At 37.3% G+C, this 21,596-nt stretch overlaps 1 protein-coding gene across 1 annotated transcript; it reads left to right on the top strand.

Moving 5' to 3' along the window:
- Window positions 1-19,912: 19,912 nt before the first annotated feature.
- On the top strand, window positions 19,913-21,361 carry LOC127542810 (mortality factor 4-like protein 1). Its single transcript, XM_051968639.1, has one exon. The coding sequence runs from the start codon at window positions 19,913-19,915 to the stop codon at window positions 21,359-21,361; it is 1,449 nt and encodes a 482-aa protein (XP_051824599.1).
- The last annotated feature ends 235 nt before the right edge of the window (window positions 21,362-21,596 follow it).

The raw sequence follows: 21,596 nt of genomic DNA, 5'->3' as shown, positions 1-21,596 counted from the left end.
ACGTATCAGAGGGGGATTCGGGTCTCCCCCAACTTCAAGTCCAGTGATCTCTCCTCTCTCTCTCCTACCAGCTCACACAGACCCAAGAATGGTTACAGGGCTGCTAAAGCTTGGGATGCTCTGAGGCTGGAGAGGAAAGGGAAGGACCAAGAAAAGGCGAGATTGTTCCATTTCAGAGAGGGCTCTACAGGGCACAGAGCACTGGGTCTGTAGCCAGGAAGACGTGAATTCAAATCCTGCCTCAGATGCTTATTAGCTGTGTGACCCTGGACAAGTCACTTCACCCACCTCGGTTTCCTCATCTGTAAAATGGGGCTTCTCCTCGCTTCCTCACTTGCATTTATCCATGTCATTTCTACTGGCACAACTTTTCTCATATTCTGACACAAATATAGCTATTCATAGAACATAGAAAATTACATTTTAAAAGGCAGAAATTACTAAACACATCCTTTAAAGACCAAACGTTTTCATCCCTTCTCAAAGCTCCCACAGCTTCCCCAGGCTCCACCATCATATTGCAAAAATGAAAAAAAAGACAGAAATAGTAAACAACCTCAACATGCTATAAATTAGCAATAGTTCAGGGAGAATAAAGAAGAGAAACAGACCTAAATGGAGACAATGATAAAATCTTCCGTAATAAGCCAGCCAGAGAGTAAAGGACAATTTGGTGAAATGCAATGAAAATGATGAAATCCAGACCCAGATTTCTGAGGTGTTGCTAAAGCAATCATCATGGAGAACATCAAGTCTCTAAAAAGGAGTTTGTGACCAAAGAAGACCTGGAGATCATTATTGCTCACAAAATAGATGTTGATTATGGTAAATGGAAAAGGTTTTGCACAAACAAAATCAACGCAGATAAGATTAGAAGGGAAGCAGTAAACTGGGAAACATTTTTACATTCAAGGGTTCTGATAGAGGCCTCATTTTGAAAATATAGAGAGCATTGACTCAAATTTACAAGAATTCAAGCCATTCTCCAATGGATAAGTGGTCAAAGGATATGAACAGACAATTCTCAGATGAAGAAATGGAAACCATTTCTAGTCATATGAAAAGGTGCTCTAACTCATATAGAACAGAGAAATGCAAGTTAAGACAACTCTGAGATACCACGACACACCTCTCAGATTGGCTAAGAGGACAAGAAAAGATAGTGCTGGATGTTGGAGGGGATGTGGGAAAACTAGGACACTGATGCATTGTTGGTGAAATTATGAACACATCCAGCCATTGTGGAGAGCAATCTGGAATGATGCCCAAAAGGCTATCAAACTGGGCATGCCCTTTGATCCAGCAGAATTTCTACTAGGCTTATATCCCGAAGAGATTTAAAGGAGGGAAAGGGACCCACAGGTGCAAAAATGTTTGTGGCGGCCCTGTTTGTAGTGGCCAGAAACTGGAAACTGTGGATGCCCATCAGTTGGAGAATGGCTGAGTAAATTGTGGTATGTGAATGTTATGGAATAGTATTGCTCTGTAAGAAATGACCAGCAGGATGAATACAGAGAGGCTTGGAGAGACTGACATGAACTGATGCTGAGTGAAATGAGCAGGACAAGCAGATCATCATACATGGCAACAACAATACTACATGATGATCAGTTTTGATGGATGTAGCCCTCTTCAACAATGAGAGGATCCAAATCAGTTCCAATTGATCTTTAATGAACAGAACCAGCTACACCCAGAGAAAGGACACCGGGAAATGAGTGTGGACCACAACATAGCATTTCTGCTCTTTCTGTTACTGTTTGCTTGCATTTTTGTTTTTTTTCTTCTCAGGTTTTTCTTTTCTTTCTAAATGTGATCTTTCCTGTGCAACAAGATAATTGTATAAATATCTATACATATATTGTATTTAACATATACCTTAAGATATTTAAGCTATATGGGACTACCTGCCATCTAGGGGCCAGGGTGGAGGGAAGGAGGGGAAGAGTTGGAACAGAAAGTTTTGCAAGGACCACTGTTTGCATGGGTCATTTTTTACCCAGGCATGTTTTGTATATAAAAAGGTATAATAAAAAACGAAAATTTAAAAATTTAAAAATAATAACATTCTTACTACCAGATTTCTCTGATCAGAGTGTATTATTATGTTATATAGATAGGGAGGATTCTGAGAAGTTTGGCAGAATAGGTCAGAGAAATTCGGTTCTCCACATTTCCTTCCCAGAAAAAGATAGGACATTGTCTCATAGGGAACATAGAGCAGAAGAAATAAATAAAAGTCAGACTAAAGCAGTTTTTTCCAAAGACAAGTTAAGAAGACCCCAGGAAACACCAGACGTCGGGGGGCAGAGGATCCCCCAGAGTAAAATGCAAACACTTCCAGCTTTAACTCTGAGGAATCCACAAACAACAATCCCTGGGGGCAGCCTCAGCTTTCAAAACTTTCATTGTGCAGAGGGGGGAGAGGGGCGGCTCTCTGTGTAGGAGAAAGCTGAAGGACCTTCCACTGCCAAGGGATGCCAAACTCAGTTGTGCTGCCCAGACCCTTCCCGGCTTGGGCTACTCCTGCAGGGAAGAAGAAGCTGGAACACACTTAACGTGTGCAATAGCAGAGGGGCAGGGAGTTGGGGGCACTTTGCTGGAGAGCCGAGTCTCTGATCTCAGTTCCACAGAAGAGAGGACAACTCTAGTTTGTAGCCACCAGAGGAAATGCGGGGAGTAAAATCATTTTCGGCACAGACAGACTAAAGGCTCTAGCCATGGTAGAGGAGCTCATCACAGGATAGCCCTTAGAAAAAACAGAAGCAACTCAGGCTCGGGGACCTTATTTCTCATACCTCAGGACTAGAACTTGATTATACTAACAGCTGCTGAATAATAATAAAAAAATAATAAAAATGAACAAGGGGAAAGTACTCAGCCATAGACAGCTACTATGGGGATAGAGATCAGGATTCATATTCATACAAAGATAAAGGAACTAAAAAAGTCACTCCTTTTTCTTTTCTTCTTTTTGTAATTTTCTTTATTGAAGCTTTTTATTTTCAAAACAAACACAAGAATAAGTTTTCAGCATTGACCCCTGCAAAATCTTGTGTTTCAAATTTTTCCCCTCTTCCCCCCACTCCCTCCCCTAGATGGCAAGTAATCTATGTTAAACATGTTAAAATATATGTAAATCCAATATAGGCATTTATGCAATTATCTTGCTGCACAAGAAAAATCTGATCAAAAAAGAAAAAAAAAGAAAGAAAATAAAATTCAAGCAAACAACAACAGAGAGAGGGAAAATGCTATGTTATGATCCACACTCAGTCCCCACATTCCTGTCTCTGGGTGTAGATGGCTCTCTTCATCACAAGATCATTGGAACTGGCCTCAGTCATCTCATTGTTGAGAAGAAACATGTGCATCAGAACTGATCATCGTATAATCTTGTTGCCGTGTACAATGATCTGGTCCTGCTCATTTCGCTCAGCATCAGTTCGTGTCAGTCTCTCCAGGCCTGTCTGTATTCATCCTGCTGATCGTTTCTTACAGAACAATAATACTCCATAACATTCATATACCACAACTTATTCAGCCATTCTCCAACTGATGGGCATCCCCTCAGATTCCAATTTCTTGGCACTACAAAAAGGGCGGCCACAAACATTTTGGCACATGTGTCACTCCTTTATCAATGAGAAATGTTAAATGGTCTCAAGCACAAAAATATTTCTTAGAAGAACTTTAAGGCCTTTAAAAATAAAGTAAGAGAGATCAAGGAAAAAATAAGAGCAAGCCAAGAAAAAATTTTTTAAATTATGAAAAGTCAAGCAACTTGAAATAGAAAACCAAAAATTTAAGGAAGTAAATAAATTTCTTGAAAACTAGAATTGGGCAAAGAGAAGCTGATGAAGTTCTAAGACACAAAGAAATAATAAAACAAAATTAAAAGATTTGTGAGCTGATATATGGTTTGGAAGTTTGTGAATTTCATTTTCAGTTTTGTAAGAAAATTATAGATTTCAGGGACAGCTGGGTGATGCAGTGCAGAGAGCTCCAGACCTGGAGTCAAGAAGACCTGAGTTCAAATCTAGCCTCAGACAATTCTTAGCTGTGTGATCCTGGGCATATCACTAAACCCTGTTTACCTCGCTTTCCTTATCTATAAAATGAGCTGGAAAAATAGAAAATCTGAAAAGACTTGCATGAACTAATGCAAAGTGAAGTGAGCAGGAAAATATTGTACAATGATCAACTGTGAATGACAACTATTTTCAGCAATACAATGATCCAAGACAATTTCAAAGGATTCATTCAAATGCTATCCACCTCCACAGAAAGAACTGACTGAGTCTGAATGCAGATAAAAACATATTTTTAAACTTTATTTTTCTTCCTTCCTTCCTTCTTTCTTTCTTTCTTTCTTTCTTTCTTTCTTTCTTTCTTTCTTTCTTTCTTTCTTTCTTTCTTTCTTTCTTTCTTTTTCTCTCTCTTTCTCTTTATTTCTTTCTTTTTCTCTCTCTCTCTTTCTTTCTTTCTTTTTTTTCTTTCCTTCCTTCCTTCCTTCCTCTTCCTCTCTCTCTCTCTCTCTCTCTCTCTCTCTCTCTCTCTCTCTCTCTCGTTCATTCTTATTGTTTTCTTTGACATAACTAATATGGAAATATTTTGCAAGACTGCATATGTATAATCTATATAAAATTTCTTGCCTTCTCAACAACTGGGAAAGGGAAGGAAAAAAGAAGAGAATTTGGAACTCAAAATGTTGAAAAAATGTTTAAAACTATTTTTATGTGTAATTGGGATATATATATATATATATATATATATATATATATATATATATATATATATAAATGAGCTGGAGAAAGATGGCAAATAATTACTCCAATATCTTTGCCAAGAACAGCCAAATGGGGTTCTAAAGATTCATATGTGACTGAAAAATAACAATAGATTTCAGGTTCTTTTTAATAGATACCATTAAAAATTTCTTCTTAGAGATGAAGGAACAATCTAAATAAGTATAAGATTATTTACTGCTAATAACTGCTGGACCAATGCTAATACTACTAAAATAGATTTAAATGTTACATTGAACTATATATATCAAAGGAATACATTGTAGAATTTGATAAAAGAGTAAGAAGAGACAAGAAAAGAGAGAAAAAGGGAGAAAAAAAGAAGAACAAGATCAAGAACAAGATGAAGATGGACTAGCAGGAAGAAGAGGAAGAGTAAAAGGAGGAGGAGGAGAAGGAGGAGAAGGAGGAGGAGGAAGAGGAGGAGCAGGAGGAGGATGAGAAGGAGGAAGAGCAGGAGGAGGAAGAAGAGAAAGAGGAGGAGGAGGAGTTGTTTTCAAGTTTCCTTTGGGAAACCAAAGAACTAGAATATCACATAAATAATTGGGGGAGGGGGATGAAATAACACATCCAAAGAAGCAGTCATCAAAATTATCTGGTATTGGTTAAAAAATAGAATAGATCAATGGAAGGGATTAGATAAGGGAGAATCAGAAACAATGGCATCAAACCAGTGTTTGATAAAGCAGAAAACAAATTACTTAGGAAAAGAACTTCATTTTTTATTTAAAATAAAATTGCTGAGAAAATTGCAAAGTTGTATCCCAGAAATTAGGCTTAGCTCAATGCCTTATGCCAAGATTTCTTAAACTTTTTCCACTTGTGACACCTTTTCCCCTGAAAAATGTTATGTGACCCCGGGTCTATAGATATCTAAAATAGGTGTACAAATCAAACATTTACTGATAATAAAGCAGAAGCTTGTGAGCCTCACATTCTAACACAGCCTCATATGGGGCTTGACTCATAGCTTAAAAAGCTGGAGAATAGAGAGTCACATGAAAAATCAAAAATATAAGAATCAATACAGAGTAAAGAATTCTGAGCCCAGAAAAAAGCACACATAATGAATATCAAACATGTAAATAGGAAGAACAATTAAAGAATCAAAAGCGAATTTTCCCAAATAATGGAGAATATGCTCACAGAAAAGGAGTATGAAAAGATGTCCAGACACCACTCCTGTGCAGAGGTGGGAAGCCCACACATAAAGTACAATGCATAGATTTTCAGTCTTTTTAGATATATTAATTTTTGTCATTTTTTTCCCTCTTTTTTCTTTAAAGATCTTTTTTGTTACATAAGATTGCTTACTACAGGAGGAGAAATACCAAGAGAAAATTTGGGGATGTTGAAAACAAGATACTAAATCAAAATCTATTCTTAAATACCATAAAAATATAAGAATCAGAGCATTTAATGGTCATCATTGAAGGGATGAAAAGATCATTCAGTACTTACTGTAATAATTCTCAAATTAATCACGCTAATAGATTATCTGATTTGACAAGTGAAACTTGGTTAAGTCAAGAAGCATTTGTTAAGCATCTTCTGTGTGTCAGGTATTATGCTGAAGAAGTAGAGATTTTTAAAAGGGGGCGGAATCCCTGCTTTCAAGAAATTCATTTAGTAAATGGGGGACTCAATATGCACAGAATCATGTCCATACAAACTATCCGTGGCCAGTATTATGGGAGGTAAGCTCAGAGGAAAGGCATTAGCCTCTTGCAAAAGGTAGGATATGACCTGGGAAATGGGGTAATAAAGACTGAAATATGTAACCTAACTGAAATGACTAAACAACAGCAGAGAGTACGGGAGGTAGAGGTAAAGATGAGGACCATTCTGGACAGAAGACCAGCCAGCTAGGAAAAAAGCACCCATATATTCAAGGAATAAAAAGGAAGTCAGGAAACAAAATTAAAAACTGATTATTTGGAATGATGAACAAAACTGACAAACCTCTATCTAGTCAAATACAATTAAACAAATGAAAAGGGAACAAAGAGAAATTACCACGAAAAACCATAAAGTTGAAAAAAGCATCAGGACCTTCTACATACAGTTCAAAATTGAGAACACAAGAAAAGAGTGGAATGCCTTCAAAAATATATAGAAGACCAAAGAGAGATCTAAAAGAATTTAATTTCAGAAAAGAAAATAGGACAGGCTGTAAAGGAACTACCAAAGGGAAAACCTTTTTATCTTAATAGGTTCAAAAGAGAATTTTATCAATCTTTTAAAGAACAATTAGTACCAGTAACACAGACACAAAAGAATTCTCAAAGTTCAAGAAAGAAAGCACCTTCTAGATGATTTTATAAGACTAATGGAGTTCTAATAGTTAAATCAGGGATGAAAAAAAGCCAAGGAAAGCAAGACATCAATATCATTTATGGTTATAAATTCAAACATTTTAAATTTAAATCCTGTCAAAGAGGCAGCAGTGTTTCATCCAAGATATCACTGGTACAGTTTTAGAAATGCTATCCATAGGAATAAGGAAAGAAGAAAATTCTAGGAAAAAAGGAGAGAAGCAAAGAGGAAATATCATCCATAAAGATGATAATTGAGATAATTGATACCTTTAATAAAATTGTTGACTATGGAATAAACCCACAAAAATCAACATTAAAAAAACAGTAACAAAATCTAAGGCTCTAATAGAAAGGCAAATCCCAGTTCAAATATATTTAGAATGTATGAAATATTGGAGGATCAGCCTATCAGAGTATATGAAAATTTGTATAGATTACATTAAAAATTCTTCCTTAAAGACAAAAGAAGAATCTAAGTAGCAGGAAAAATGATTTAGTACTCTTATCTGGCCTGTGCCAATATAATAAAAAATGGAAATACTACCAAAGTAAATTACCCTCTAAATGCCCTATCAAGCCAGTATGCCAAAAATATACTTTGTAGAACTTGGAGGGGAAAAAAGGTTCCTTTGGAGGAACAAAATAAGTAATGTGTGAATTAAATTAAAAAGTAAGAATAATAATGAGAAATGAGAAAACAAGAATAAAAAGTGAATACCATTTCTGAAGCAGTATTCATCAAAACCTTGTGATAGTGGTTAAAATGGAGAGAATTGGATTCATGGTAGAGACCAGACAAGGAAGAATTAGAAAAAATAAGGCTCACAAAAACAGTGTTTAAAAAATCAGAAAACACAAATTACCTGGGAAAGAAGTTTTTTTTTTTTTTTTGATGAAAAAAAAACCTGCTAGGAAAAAAAGGAAGCAGTTTTACCATATTCCATTAAAAATTCTAAATGGATACATGACTTTAATCTGAAAGATCATACCATAATAATATTAAAGGTTTTCATATACCTATCTCACATAGGAAAAATACCCATTTTTTTTTGACGAGACAATTGGGGTTGTTAATTGTCTAAGGTCATATAAGTAGTAAGTGTTAAGTGTCTGAGGTCGAATTTGAACTCTGGTCCTCCTGACTTGAGAGCCAGTGCACTTTCCACTGTATCATCTAACTGCCCCAAAGGATATATTTTTAACTAAACAAGGGATTGAGGCAATTACAAAAGCTGTATTAGATAACCTTGATTACATGAACCTGAAAAGCTTCTGAATAATCCAAATTAAAGCATCTCTCTAACATGAGAAGGGAAGCAAGTTAGGGGGAAAATAAACCTTAGTATCAAATTTTTCTAATAAAGCTTTGATATATATACACAACTCACATCTGCAAGTATTACTATGTATGTATATATGTACATTATAGATATATATATATATATCTATGCACACCTTTGTGTTTATGTCTCTATCTATGTATGAATATATTTTTCTTTCTATCTGTGACCAAAAGATATTCCCTAAGAGACAAGTGGTCAAAATACATAAATAGCACTCAAAAGAAGAACTGATCATTATTAATGGTCATGAGAAAGCATGCTGCCCATCCCTAGTAATAAGAGAAATGCTAACCAAGCCTATCCCCATGGTTTACTGCACCCTTGGCAAATTCTCAAAGAGGACAAATCTTGTGGGGATTGTGGGAAGATATGCACGCCAGTGCATTGTTGGTGGAATGGTGAATTAGTTCAAACCTTTTAAAAAGCCACCTGGGATTATCCAAATAAAATTACTGAAATATCTATACCATTAAAAGCAGAGAGGCCCAAACCAAGTGGGTAACAACCTAACATCACTAGTAAGTCCACACATATACCAAAATATGATGTGGTTTAAGTGTTTGTGTTTCTGTGTCTATGTGTATGAAATATCAAATTTGAATACAAGCCTAAAAGCAAAATAAAAAATAGAGGAGATTGTTTTCAATGAAGCTTTCTTTGTGGTAGAAAAAAAAACAAACTAGGAAAAAATCAGAATCCCACTGACAAATAGGAGTACAGGACAGTCCTAAAGTATGCTGTGTGGATATGAAATGGTGACTATGCTCCATGCACTGATGCATAGTGAAGGAAGCAGAGACCAGAAAACAGCACACACAATAACTAGGAAAAAATGTCAATGGAAAGAAGCAGAAAACAATGAAAAGTACATTTTACCAAATGAGAGCGAATAAGCAGGCCCCAAAGAAAAAATATGAAAAGACCCCTCCACCCCCTTCCTCTATGGAGGTGGAAGATGCACAGGTGAGGAGCACGAATATATATATTTGGACCCTTTTGATATGATGATCTCTTAGAAGATGTTTTACTCTTTCTTTCCAGGGCAGTATCAGGGGAGAGGATAAGGAGGCATATGTGAGAAAGATGGTAAAAAGCAGAAAACAGAGGTGAATACAAGTGAGGAGGGGAAGGTGACCCCTAATTTGGAAGCCTGAATGACTGGGAGGATGGAGATACCATCAACGGTGATGGGGAAACATAGAAAGGGATTTTGGTCCAAATCATCACAAGGCACCACTGTAGTTATTCTACTATATTATGTTGATTAATGTTGTCTTATTTTATTACATATCGATGTATTATACATTATTCTATAGGCTAATGAATATCTTGTGCTCTTTATATATGTATGTGTTTGTGTTTGTGTCCATCTCCAAATTTTACCTAAAAAGGAGACTTTGTGCACACAAAATTATTTTTAAGAAAGTTGCAGTCTTGTGTTTGTCTTTGTGGAGTGCTATTTGTATTGAGCGTGCTGTGGGTAGTTGTGTGTGTGTGTGTGAGAGAGTTAGCTTGGACACTGTAGACTTTTAGTAGGGATCAAACTGCATCGGGGAAACAGCTCCAGTTATCCTGACCTGTATCTGGCTCCCGGACTCAGATGGTTCTGGAGGGGAAAATGAGGCAGGTGACCTTTCTCAGCCCTCCCTCACTTAAATTAATTTTACTGGCTCATCATGGCATCCTCTCTCTGAAGTCATGGTCCTCTTTGAGCAAGAAGGACAAAGAGCAATAGCAGCAACATGCTTGTGCAAATAGCTGGTAACTGAAAAGCTGAGCTAGTAAGGAGATAGTGGGCCTCACAGATACAGATTACTTGGTGTGGTTTTTGGGTCCAAGTTTGTGTGTCTCCAAGGATCTGTGTGTCTATAATTGTGTACACGGAGTTTAGAAGGAAAACACCTTCCTGGTAAATCTACTGCTCTGTATCTTGCGATTTACTTTATTTAGTTCTTTAAGCCTTGATAATAAGCCTCTTGTTCCTGATTCCTGAATTTTGGTTTAAATATTTGTATAAATTCTGAAATACTCCAGCAAGTTTGCTCTAAATTAACATTCTTTAGAATTTGCTTGAATGCCAACAGCACCATCAAAAATACATTTATTGTGTAACAGCCAGGAAAGGTATTTTTTTCTCATTAGAGAAAAGTTTTTAAGGAGCTAAAAAGAAAAAATATCAAAGCCTATATTTTAAATATTAACTCTTTCCTGATCATGAAAAGGAAAAAAGTTTGTGTGAACCAAAGAACAACCAGAAAGCATTTGATTAGAAAATCTAGTTAGATATTTGGAGAGTCTTATGAATTAAAGTTAAATGCAGATCAATGTAGACATTTCTTTTTGTATTCATGTATATTTTGAAATGAGAAATTTTGGTGTAAATTGTGAGATTCATGCCCATTTTTGTAGTAGATTTTGTGTTGGACCCTCCAAAATTATCTTGCTTCTTGTCCTTAAAAAAGCTTATTATTAAGAAAGCGATTTAAAATATACATGATATTTATTTAGAAAAATTCTCTTTCTTCTGTATATGATTGTTTTAACATGCAGTTAAGGAGCAAATAAAATATTATTATAAAAAGAATTTAATTATGATCGAATAGACCAAATTTTTGTAAGCTGTTACAGATTTCTCTAATTGCTAAAAGCATCTTAAAAAGTTTTAGGGCATAACAGAATTGTAACTGTCCATAATTCAACAAAGCATAATTGCTATAAATATGTTAATAGTCATTATTGCACCTTATTGCATCTCTTATTGAGAATAAGTCTTTAGCAAGTCATTGGTTTTAACAACTATGTATGTTATTAAATTATATATTGAGAGTCTATGTGATACCATTTGAAAATAGATGTAGATATAATTAAATTTATTCTGGTTTCATCTTAAATTAAAATGTGTCTCTTCTAATAAGATGCTTGTGATGAATCAGGATTTATTCCACTCTTTGACATTAAACAAAGTGTTTAAATGGCACGGTTCTAAAAATGTGTTAATTGCATGATCTTAAAAACAAGTTACCTCAGTTTACCAATTTGTACTGTAAATAAATATAAGACCTAACATGAATTTGCTAAATCACTGTGTTAGACCTATTGTTAAAATTAAAATCTCAATTCCTTTGGATTGAATTATTATAGATTCAATTGTTTTAAAAGTGATACAAATAAATTCCTGTTATCTTTTGGTTTTCAATTTTTAAAAGGCTGGTTCTCCTATATGTTACTTTTTGCTCATTGAAACTTTGATGAAATATGTGTTGCAATACCTTTTCAACCTATGAGGATTATGAGTTTTTATTTTATTTTTTCACATTTTAATAGTATTTTATTTTTCCAAATACATGCAAAGATACTTTTCAACATTCACCTCTACAAACCTTGTGTTCCCAATTTTTCACCCTCTCTTCACCTCTCCCTCTCCACAAAACAATAAGAAACCTGATATAGATTTATTGAATTGCAATGTTTAATGTGTTTAATGTTTAATGTGCAATTCTTCTGAACGTATTTACATATTCGTCGTGCTGTGCAAGAAAAATCAGGTCAGCAACTCTGATGGATGAGGCTCTTTTCAACAAGGAGGTGATTCAGGCCAATTTCAATAGATTTGTGATGGAGAGAGCCATCCACACCGAGAGAGAAGACTATGGGGACTGAATGTGGACCACAACATAGAATTTTCACCTTTTTTGTTGTTGTTTGCTCGTGTTTTTTTTCCTGTTTTTTTTTCCTTTTTGATCTGATTTTTCTTGTGCAGTATGATAATTGTGGAAATATGTGTAGAAGAATTGCACATATTTAATATCTATATTGGATTATTTGCTATCTAGGGGAGGGAGTAGAGGGAAGGGAGGGAGAAGAATTTGGAACACAAGGTTTTGCAAGGATGAATATGAAAACTATCTTTGCATGTATTTTGAAAACAAAAGGCTATTATTAAAAAAAGAAAAATCAGATGACAAGGGAAAAAATGAGAAAGAAAAAAAAACAACCAAAAAAAGTGAAAATACTATGCTTGGATCCACATTCAATCTTAATCATTTTCTCTCTGAATGAGAATTGTGATTTTAAAAGATATTTGTGAGGGCAAAGTCAGAAGAACTTTCAGTCCTGTGAAAAAACTATTTTGGTTTATTTGAGAAATGGGATACCCATCCCCCAATCACCCCTCAAATGAGGGGGGAAACTTAATGTATATCTGTGGTACAGAATTTAATTATGTGCTAACTTGTAATTATGGAGTTATACTTGGAGTAATGAAGTTATACCTTTAACTACCTTAATCTTCACATACTTCAGTCTTAGAAATAGATTTGCTTTAAATGAGTTCATAATATCATATATTCATGATCTTTGTGAATTCATAGAATATGATTACTTTATTAAATTCTAATGACTACCTTGTACATCAAGTTGAATTTTAAGCTGTGTTTGAGAATGAGTCTCACACAAGGAAAGAATATTATGTAAAATCTTTTGTGTGAATTTTTAAAAGGACGCATCATTTTTGTTTGCTAGCTAATTTATTGCAACAACTTGAGAATTTTGATAATAATTATCTCCATGTCTATAGTGATTAATAAGATTTTGCTGTTTGAGGTAAATCCTTTTGGGACCCTGAATTAGTGTTTTTGTTTTGTTGTGTTGGATTTTTTACTTTTCTTATTTATTTACTATCTCCCTAGTTACATTTAAAACAGTTTTAAACAAACATTTTTTAAAACTTTTGAATTCCAGATTCTCTCACTTTTCTCTACTCCCAACCCTCATTAAGAAACCACATGTGAAGTTCTGCAAAACACTTCCATAAAAGTCATGTTGTTAAAGAAAACAGAAAACTCTGAAGAAAAAGTTGAGAGAGAGAGAGAAAGAGAGACACAGAGAGAGAGACAGAGAGACAGAGAGAGAGAGAGAGAGAGAGAGAGAGAGAGAGAGAGAGAGAGAGAGAGAGAGAGAGAGAGAGAGAGAGAGAAAGAGAAAGAGAGAATGATCAATTTGTATTCAGACACAATCATTTCTTTCTCTGAGTATGGATAGGATTTTTTTGTCATAAGTCTTTCAGAATAGTCATGGATCATTGTACTTCTGAGAATAGCCAAGTCATTTACAGCTGGTCATCCCAGGGCATTGCTATTACTTTGTATATAGTACATCTGAATTGTTTTTTTCCCAGCTTCATTTTCAGGTTTGGTGTGTTCTTGAGCCAATGTTTTCCCACTTCAGGAAAAATGCCAGCAGCAGCCAAGTCTGTGATCGATGGTCAGTGGCTCTCTTGTCCTGGGGGAAAATGCTAGGAGGGTGTCCTTGTGAAGCCTAAAGCCTCTTGATTCAGTTTCCCATGTAACAAATTTTCCCACCTGGTTCATTCTGAGGCTGGCTGTGGTTTCCTGCCATCACCTGAAATAAAAGGGAACTGAGGATGCTCTATTCTGTTAGATGTGTTAAGTCATTCTGTGCCTTGTAGTTTAAGCCTGGAGGCCCATCACTGACACTGCTATGGAGGTCCCAAGCTGCTTCCTTCTTTCCTAAGAAATCTTTCTAACCAAGTTAAACTAATTTCTTTTGAATATATTGAATCCTGTTGTTGCAAAACTTTAGCACTTCCTGCTGTTTTCAATCTGAGATTATAGTCATTTCTGTATCCTAAACAACTAAGTAAATAAATATTCATTCTTGTCATATGCCTGTTTATACTTATATATTCATGAACATGATAAGGCCCTTGAAATATCTCAAGCAAAATTAGCAATTTTAAGTGAATTCCTTTGTATATTAGAGGTCACCTTCCATAAAAATCATTTCATTATCTATGGTTTTTATATGAGCATTAGATTATTATCATTCTCTACTCCTCCTATGGGGGGAATTCAAGGGGAATTGAATCAGGGAATTGATTTGAAATTAATCGCATTTAAGTGGTTAAAATTTGGAGTTCTAAATAATTGCAAAATTGAGTAAATTTTTTGTTAAAAAAATTTTATTTTAAAAGGTTTTCAAATTTAAAGGTTTTTAAGAATGCTGCCTTCTATGATCTTTTTAATATTTAGTTTTTGATTTTTCATTTTGTATTTATTAACTTACATCCTAAGAAATTAAATGATAATAGAGCCAGTGCTTATCTAATCAATTAAGGAGGCACAAAAGACACCAACCTTCATGAAGACGTAACAATAAAATTTAAAATTGTTGAGTAAGTCTAAGAAAATTTCTTTTACAACATTATGTGGAACGTGACAAATACAGAAATATGTTTAAAAGGATTGCACATATTTAATTTCTATCAGATTGCTTGCAGTCTCGGGGAGGGGAGGTAAGGGAGGGAGAAAAACTTGGCATACAAAGTCTTACAAAACTGAATGTTGAAAACTATTTTTACATGTATTTGGAGAAATAAAATACTATGGAGAAAAAAATAAATTTTTAAAAATTAAAAATATCTTTCAAAAGATAATAATGAAACAGCATACCAAAATGCAGATAAAACATTCATCAGGGCAAATCATAGCCCTAGAATTATAACTTTACCAAAAAAGGAAAATGGGAGGGTTAAGGAATTGAACAGGAACCAACAGGAGTTAGAAAGTCAACAAATGAATAGGCACACGATAAGCACCAAAGAGAAGATACTGAAAATTAAAAGAAAAACAGCTAAACAGGAAATGAAGAGCCTCCTGAAGTGCTCAACAAAACTAAAAACTAATTCTTTGGATAGTATCCTGGACCAAGCTACAGAAAAAGAAGGTAGGAAATCCAGTCCACCAAAGACCAAATGAACAGAGGGAAATCACAACAAAATTCAAAGAAAAAAAAGAAATATCAGAATTGCTTAATACACATTTATATGTCAACAAAATGGAGCGCAAGCGCACACACACACACACACACACACACACACACACATACACACACACACACACACAACCAGAGCAATTCCTTTAAAATACAAAATGCCCAGACTAACAGAAGACCAAAGAGAGTGCCAAAGGAACTCAAGCTCAGAAGAGAAAACAAAATGGTGTGTCGAATGTCTCCTCATCTTAAGGGCTTATTTACAGCAGAATCCCAGCAGCCTTTAAAGAACAATTAGGACTCATTTCCTAAATTATTCTCAAAAATGGAGAAGAAAAGCACCCTACCAGAATTGTTGTGTGAGACTACTTAATAGAGTCCTAATAACGAAAACAGGAAAGAATAAAGCCAAGGAGGATGAGACATCAATATTATTAGTGAATAGCAATTCAAATACTTTCAATAAAATCCCATCCAATAGACTGCAGTGATTCATCTATCATTATTTAATGGAACTCTAGAAAAGCTCTCGGTAACAATAAGAAAAGAAAATGAAATTAAAGATGAAGAGAATCAAAGAATAGACAAAACTATTCTTAGAAATCCTAGGGAATCAACAAAAACACTGACAATTAAATTTTCAATCTTCATTGAAGATAAAGGCTTTCAGGCTATGAAATAAACCCACAAAAATCGACATTTCTTTTTAACAACACCAAAATTTAAGAGGCAATAATAGGAAGAGAAATCTTATTCCAAATACCTACAATATGCACAAAATATTAGGGGATCAATGTACTGAAACAAAAGAGCTATGTAGATTCCATTAAAAAAAAAAAAAAAACAATTACCTAAATAGCTACAAGAGTATTTACTGTCTTGACTGGGCTGTTCCAATGTGATAAGAAAGTGCAAAACTACCAAAGCAAATTTACAGTTTAAATACCAAACCAATCAATACGTCAAAAAGACACTTGATAGAACTTGATTTTTTAAAAAAATTTTCTTTGGTGAAATTAAAAGAGCTAGAATATCAAGTAAACAATGAGAAAAGGTAAGAATAAAAAGGAAATACTACTTCCAAAGCAGCACTCAACATATCTCCATCTGGAATTGGTTAAAAAATAGAGAAGGAAGTGAATGGAAGAGATCAGATAAGGGAAAAAATTAAAAATAATGGAACTCAATAACCCAGTGTTTGATAAATTAGAACAAATAAATTACTTAGAAAATAACTCCTTTTTTAATGAAAAAAAAACTGCTGGCAAAATTGGAATGCAGTCTGTCAGAATTTATGCCACATTCCCACAATCAGTTCTAAATGAATATGTAACCTTAATATTAAAGATCATATCACAGAAATATTAGAAGAGAAGAAACTTATATTTTATCTCAGCTGGAAGTAAAACGTGTATTCATCAAACAAGAGATAGAGGCAATTGTGAAAGAAACTAGGTAACTTTGATTATGTGAAACTGAAAAATTGAATAAATCATATGAAAGCATCTATCATAGAAAGGGAAGTGATCAAATAAGAAAAAAATCTTTATATAGAATTTTTCTATTAAAATGGCATGGTAACAAAATACATACACAATTTAAACTTGCAGGTATTAATCTGTATATGTGTGTACATGTACATGTGGATTTATGTACAAGTACATGTATATATGTGTGTATCTATTTGTCTCTCTACCTATGACCAAAAAGGATTCCTCAGGAGTAGTCAAAGATATGAACAGTTCTCAAAGAACAGCTGCAAACTCTTAATGGCCACAGGAAAACATGCTCCAAATTCCCAGAAATGAGAGCAATAGTAACTAAATCAGTTTTAATGTTTTATCCTAGATTCTGCAAATTCTCAAAGAGGATGAATTATGAGAAGAGTGAGTCAATGTTGGAGGGATTGTGGGAAGAGACACACCATTGGTGGATGGAATGCTGCATCAGCATAAAAATTCTGAAAAGTAACTTGAAATTATGTAAATAAAGTAGCTAAAATGCCTATATTGTTTGACCCGGAGAGTCCAGTACTAGGTTTCTACCCCAAGGAGATCACAAAGAAGAAAATTCCCTTATGTACCAAAATATAGTGTGCGTATGCAGATGTGTATCTATTTATATACATATGTAAAGTATAAAAATTGAGTACATTCAAAGAATTGCACATATTTAATGTATATCAGATAAGATGGTCATGGAAAAAATCCCAGTGATTAGATATGGTCTCTGCTCCCAAGCTTTCTTTGTGAACTTTTGCTTGTTAAGGAAAGCAACTTACCTTTTGATTTTGTGAGATGCCTGACTGGTCTCCCCTACAGCTTGGCCATTCTCTCTGCCTTACCTTATATAAACCCCATTTCCAGCTCCCTCCTTGAGTACACCAGCACCTTCTGGGTGGCATCCGAAGCTTCAACTCACTTGCCTTTATGAAAGACCTCCATTTGAGTATTGACTGTTTTCACTTAAAATTGACATTGAAGCTATCCCATCTCTATCCTATCTATTGCTATTTATTTGTCTTTCCATTCTATTATCTATCCTATGTCTGTTCTAACATTCTATCTATATAATCTTTCTTGTACTGTAGAAAAAGCAGTAATTGTTCTACCTCTAGTAGATAATTCCTTTTTTGGTTGTTTTTTGAAAGTTAGTGTAGACTGGGAAAAACAGTTTATGCCTAAATCTAGGTAGTTACATAGTCATCATACATCTTGTTGGTCATAGGATCAGAGAGTGTATCCTTTTCTAAGAAGCTTTTTTTTTTTGCTTCATTCTCTTTGATAGTTCTCCTCCCCTCTATTCTGTAATTTTATTTTCTAGTTCCGTTATCAACCTTCAAGTGATATAGAAAAGCTGGTTCTCCTAAAGCTATATTGGATGTTACTGTCCATTCTGTATTCAAAATCAATTGCTTTGGTTTGTTAGAGATCATAGTTTCTTTTAATTTTGGTGTCTTTTGCTTTTTTCCTATCAAAGTTTCTTCCACTTCAGTGTTTTTATATTCTAAATCTGTTTAACAACACAAATTTATTCATCAGGTTTTTAAAAATTAGATCCACGTTGAATAGTTTCTCTAAAACTACAAAGGAGATATTATTTCTGTTTTGAGAGCTCTAAATCTAGACCTATGTTTATTTCAAAATTTTTATATTAAAAAGGTTTTATTATTAAATTATTAATTTGATTATTATTTTAAAATTATTATTAAAAATATTTGTTCTCACTTCATTTTTGTTTCATGTCTTGGGAGTCCACAGATTTCTGTTTTTCCTCTCAGGTATTGGTTCAACTTTTAAATAGTATTTGTTCATAAGGTTTCCTATTTTCTTTGAGAATTTAGTACACAACCTTCCTTCTAGTTAAATTATTCTTTCCATTGCTTTATCTTATTTTAACTAGTCACTATTTTTCATCTTGCAAAAATAGATTCATTCGTCTTTTCATCCTTGTAGGCTCCATTTACTTACCTTCTCACTTCTCTTTCTCCATTGATAAACAGTCATAGGGCTAAGGGACTTAGGGTATACCAATCTGGGTCCCTGACTTTAGTGGCTCATTGGGGGAGCAGAACAGATAGAAGCTAGATTTTGGTTCCTTTTCTTCAATACAGATATAGCCTCCCATACCGGGCCCCTGCCTCAGTTCATCCCTTGGCTCTCATTTCCTTCTTTATCTGGACTGAATCAGTACCTACCACTTTTGGAAAGACGAGAGGATAAGGGGATATTCCAGAAAGAGTTTTGCAGCCTAATGGGATCCAAAGCATGGTTTGCCCCAGGCGGAAGGCAGCCTCCCCTCCACTTTTCTCATATTGATAAGATGGAGGTAGATAGCAAGTGATACCTGTTTTGGCACCAAATGATGCGATTCAGGAGAGCAACCGGGCACCAAATGATGAGGTTCCGTGGCAAATCACACGTGAGGAATTCACGGGAGCTTTCTCCTTGACAAAAGGTACATTTATTTATGAGAAGAGATTATAGACATTGAAAGTTCAGGCAGTTGCACATCCCTGCCCCCCCCCCCCCAGCTTCCCCTTTCCTCCCACCTTTTCCTCCGGCAGCAACGGTTAGACAGCACGTGGCTCCACTTGGCTACGTTGCCCAGTGAAAGGCACGTTGCGCCCCCCTCCCCCGGCTGCGCCAGCCTTCTCTTCTCCCCTCCCCCCAACCCACGTTGCCAACTGCCGCAGCCCGCCCACACACCGTTGGGGAGCGCCACATGGTCGGCCGCTGGTCCACGAGCTCCGCACTCCGCAGACTCCATGATCGGCCTGTGACCCTTCCCCTGCCGCCACAGCCCCTGGATTCCAGCCAGACGCCAGAGGACTTGAGAGACTGAGGTCCAGCCAGAGGGTCCAAGCTGTCTTGTCAGCCAGCCGTTCCCGTCAGCCGGTCCAGTATCCCGCGGATCCAGTCAGACGGTTCAGCCAGAGTCCAGCCATTCCCGTCGGCCGGTCCAGTATCCCGAGGATCCAGTCAGACGGTTCAGCCAGAGAGTCCAGCCGGTCCAGTATCCAGCGGATCCAGTCAGAGTCCAGCCGTTCCTGTCAGAGGGTCCAGTGGGTCCAGCCGTGAGGTCCACCAGCCAGATCAGACGGGAGCAGAAACGGTCAGAGAAAGTGTCCCGGACCCTAGCCCTTTGAGCAATGGCGGATTCCCGATTTGAAGGGGAGTGGGAGGGACAGCAGTTTAGGGAACTGCCCATGGTCCAAGAAGGGGAACCTGTGCTGACCTTCCGGGGGCCCAAGATGCGCAGGGGGGAGTGTGTCCTCTCAGATTCAGAGGACATGAAAGTCAGATACCTGGTGCGCTACCAAAGGGAGGGGTTCAGTCCTCCAAGGGGGGGATGGGTGGCTCCCGTGGCAGAGGTTGAGGCTGAGGTGGAGCCCGCACCTGAGGTCGAGGAAGAGGCAAAGATGGAGCATGGGGACGAGGGGGAGGCTGAGTCTGAGGTGGAGGTCGAGGCTCACCCTGGCGGCCCAGAGGCCGGGCCTAGCGACAGCCGCAGCCCCAGCCCCAAACGCAGCCGCAGGAACCCGAGACCCAGCCCAAGCCAACACCTCAGCCGCAGCAGCAGCCGCAGCAGCAGCCGCAGCAGCCGCCTCAGTAGCCGCCGCAGTAGCAGCAACAGCAGCACCATCAGCCTCGTGGGGGACGACGATTTGAATCCCAGCGAGGACGACTTTACCAGCTCCCGTTCTAGCCCCGGAAGTGCCCACTCCAGTGCCCACCTGCTGGGTCAGCAGCACTCAAACCCCAGAATGGAGCTCTGCAAAGAGCAGCTCAGCTCCATTGTTGTAATCGGGGGGTGGGAATATGAGTGGGTGCCCCAGAGTCGTCTGCTCCGTTACTCTGCTATCCATATGCAGCTGGACAGTGATACCGCTCTCCAGATGGCAGCTAAGAGGGAACAACGGGAGGACTGTCCCGTGACGTCGTCGGGGGGCAGCACCTGCGGGGCCATGGCTGAGCATCCACCACCCCAGAAGAAGAGCCGCAGAAGGAAAAGCCGGGGGAGGGGGAGGTCCCGCTTTCAAAGGCGCAAGTTTCGGAGAGGGAGGAGGGCTGCTGGGGATTTCCAGCAAGAGTTCCAGGTCTACCTACCTAAGGTCTTGAAGCCCCTGCTCGTTCAAGACTGGGAGCTGGTGACCTTGGGGAAAAAGCTCTTTACCCTTCCAGCTAGAAAGACTGTTGATGCCATCCTGACTGAGTACGCTTCCTTCCACGAAAACTCTGGGACTGCCGCCAGGAAGCACGCAGTCAATGAGCTGATGGCCGTGATCAAGGAGTACTTTGATCTGGTGCTGGGGACCCAGCTCCTCTACAATTTCGAGAGGCCACAGTATGCGGAGATCCTGATTAGCCAACCCACTGCCCAAATGTCCCAGGTGTATGGAGGTGCCCACCTGCTGCGCCTCTTCCCGCAGTTGAGTTCCATGCTGTCCTGTACTTCACTAGGTGAGAGGAGTCTCAGTGTGTTGCTGACCCATTTGCATGATTTCCTGGAATATCTGGAAAACGATCCTTTTCTGTTGTGTATTGATCCCATTGATTACCAGCTGGCTTCTGCTGAGTACCAGCAAGCAGCTGGGTAGAGGCTTGGCGGGCTTGGCTCCTGCCAGATTAGCATTTCTCGGAGCCTATCTATCGGGTGCGTCGGCCCATATCTTGCCAAAACGATCTGCTCCTCTATAGTATTTGCCTTGTTTCAGGGTTGCTGTTTGTTTCTTTTAAGTTGCTGTTAACTACTTCCATGGAGGAAGCCTCTTCTCTCCTTCCAGGACAGTAACTAGTGTTTGCAGTAACGGACATAGAGACTGGGATGCCGAG

Source organism: Antechinus flavipes, chromosome X, assembly GCF_016432865.1.
Source record: "Antechinus flavipes isolate AdamAnt ecotype Samford, QLD, Australia chromosome X, AdamAnt_v2, whole genome shotgun sequence".
Lineage (NCBI taxonomy): Eukaryota > Metazoa > Chordata > Mammalia > Dasyuromorphia > Dasyuridae > Antechinus > Antechinus flavipes.
This window is presented reverse-complemented; position numbering and strand designations above follow the sequence as displayed.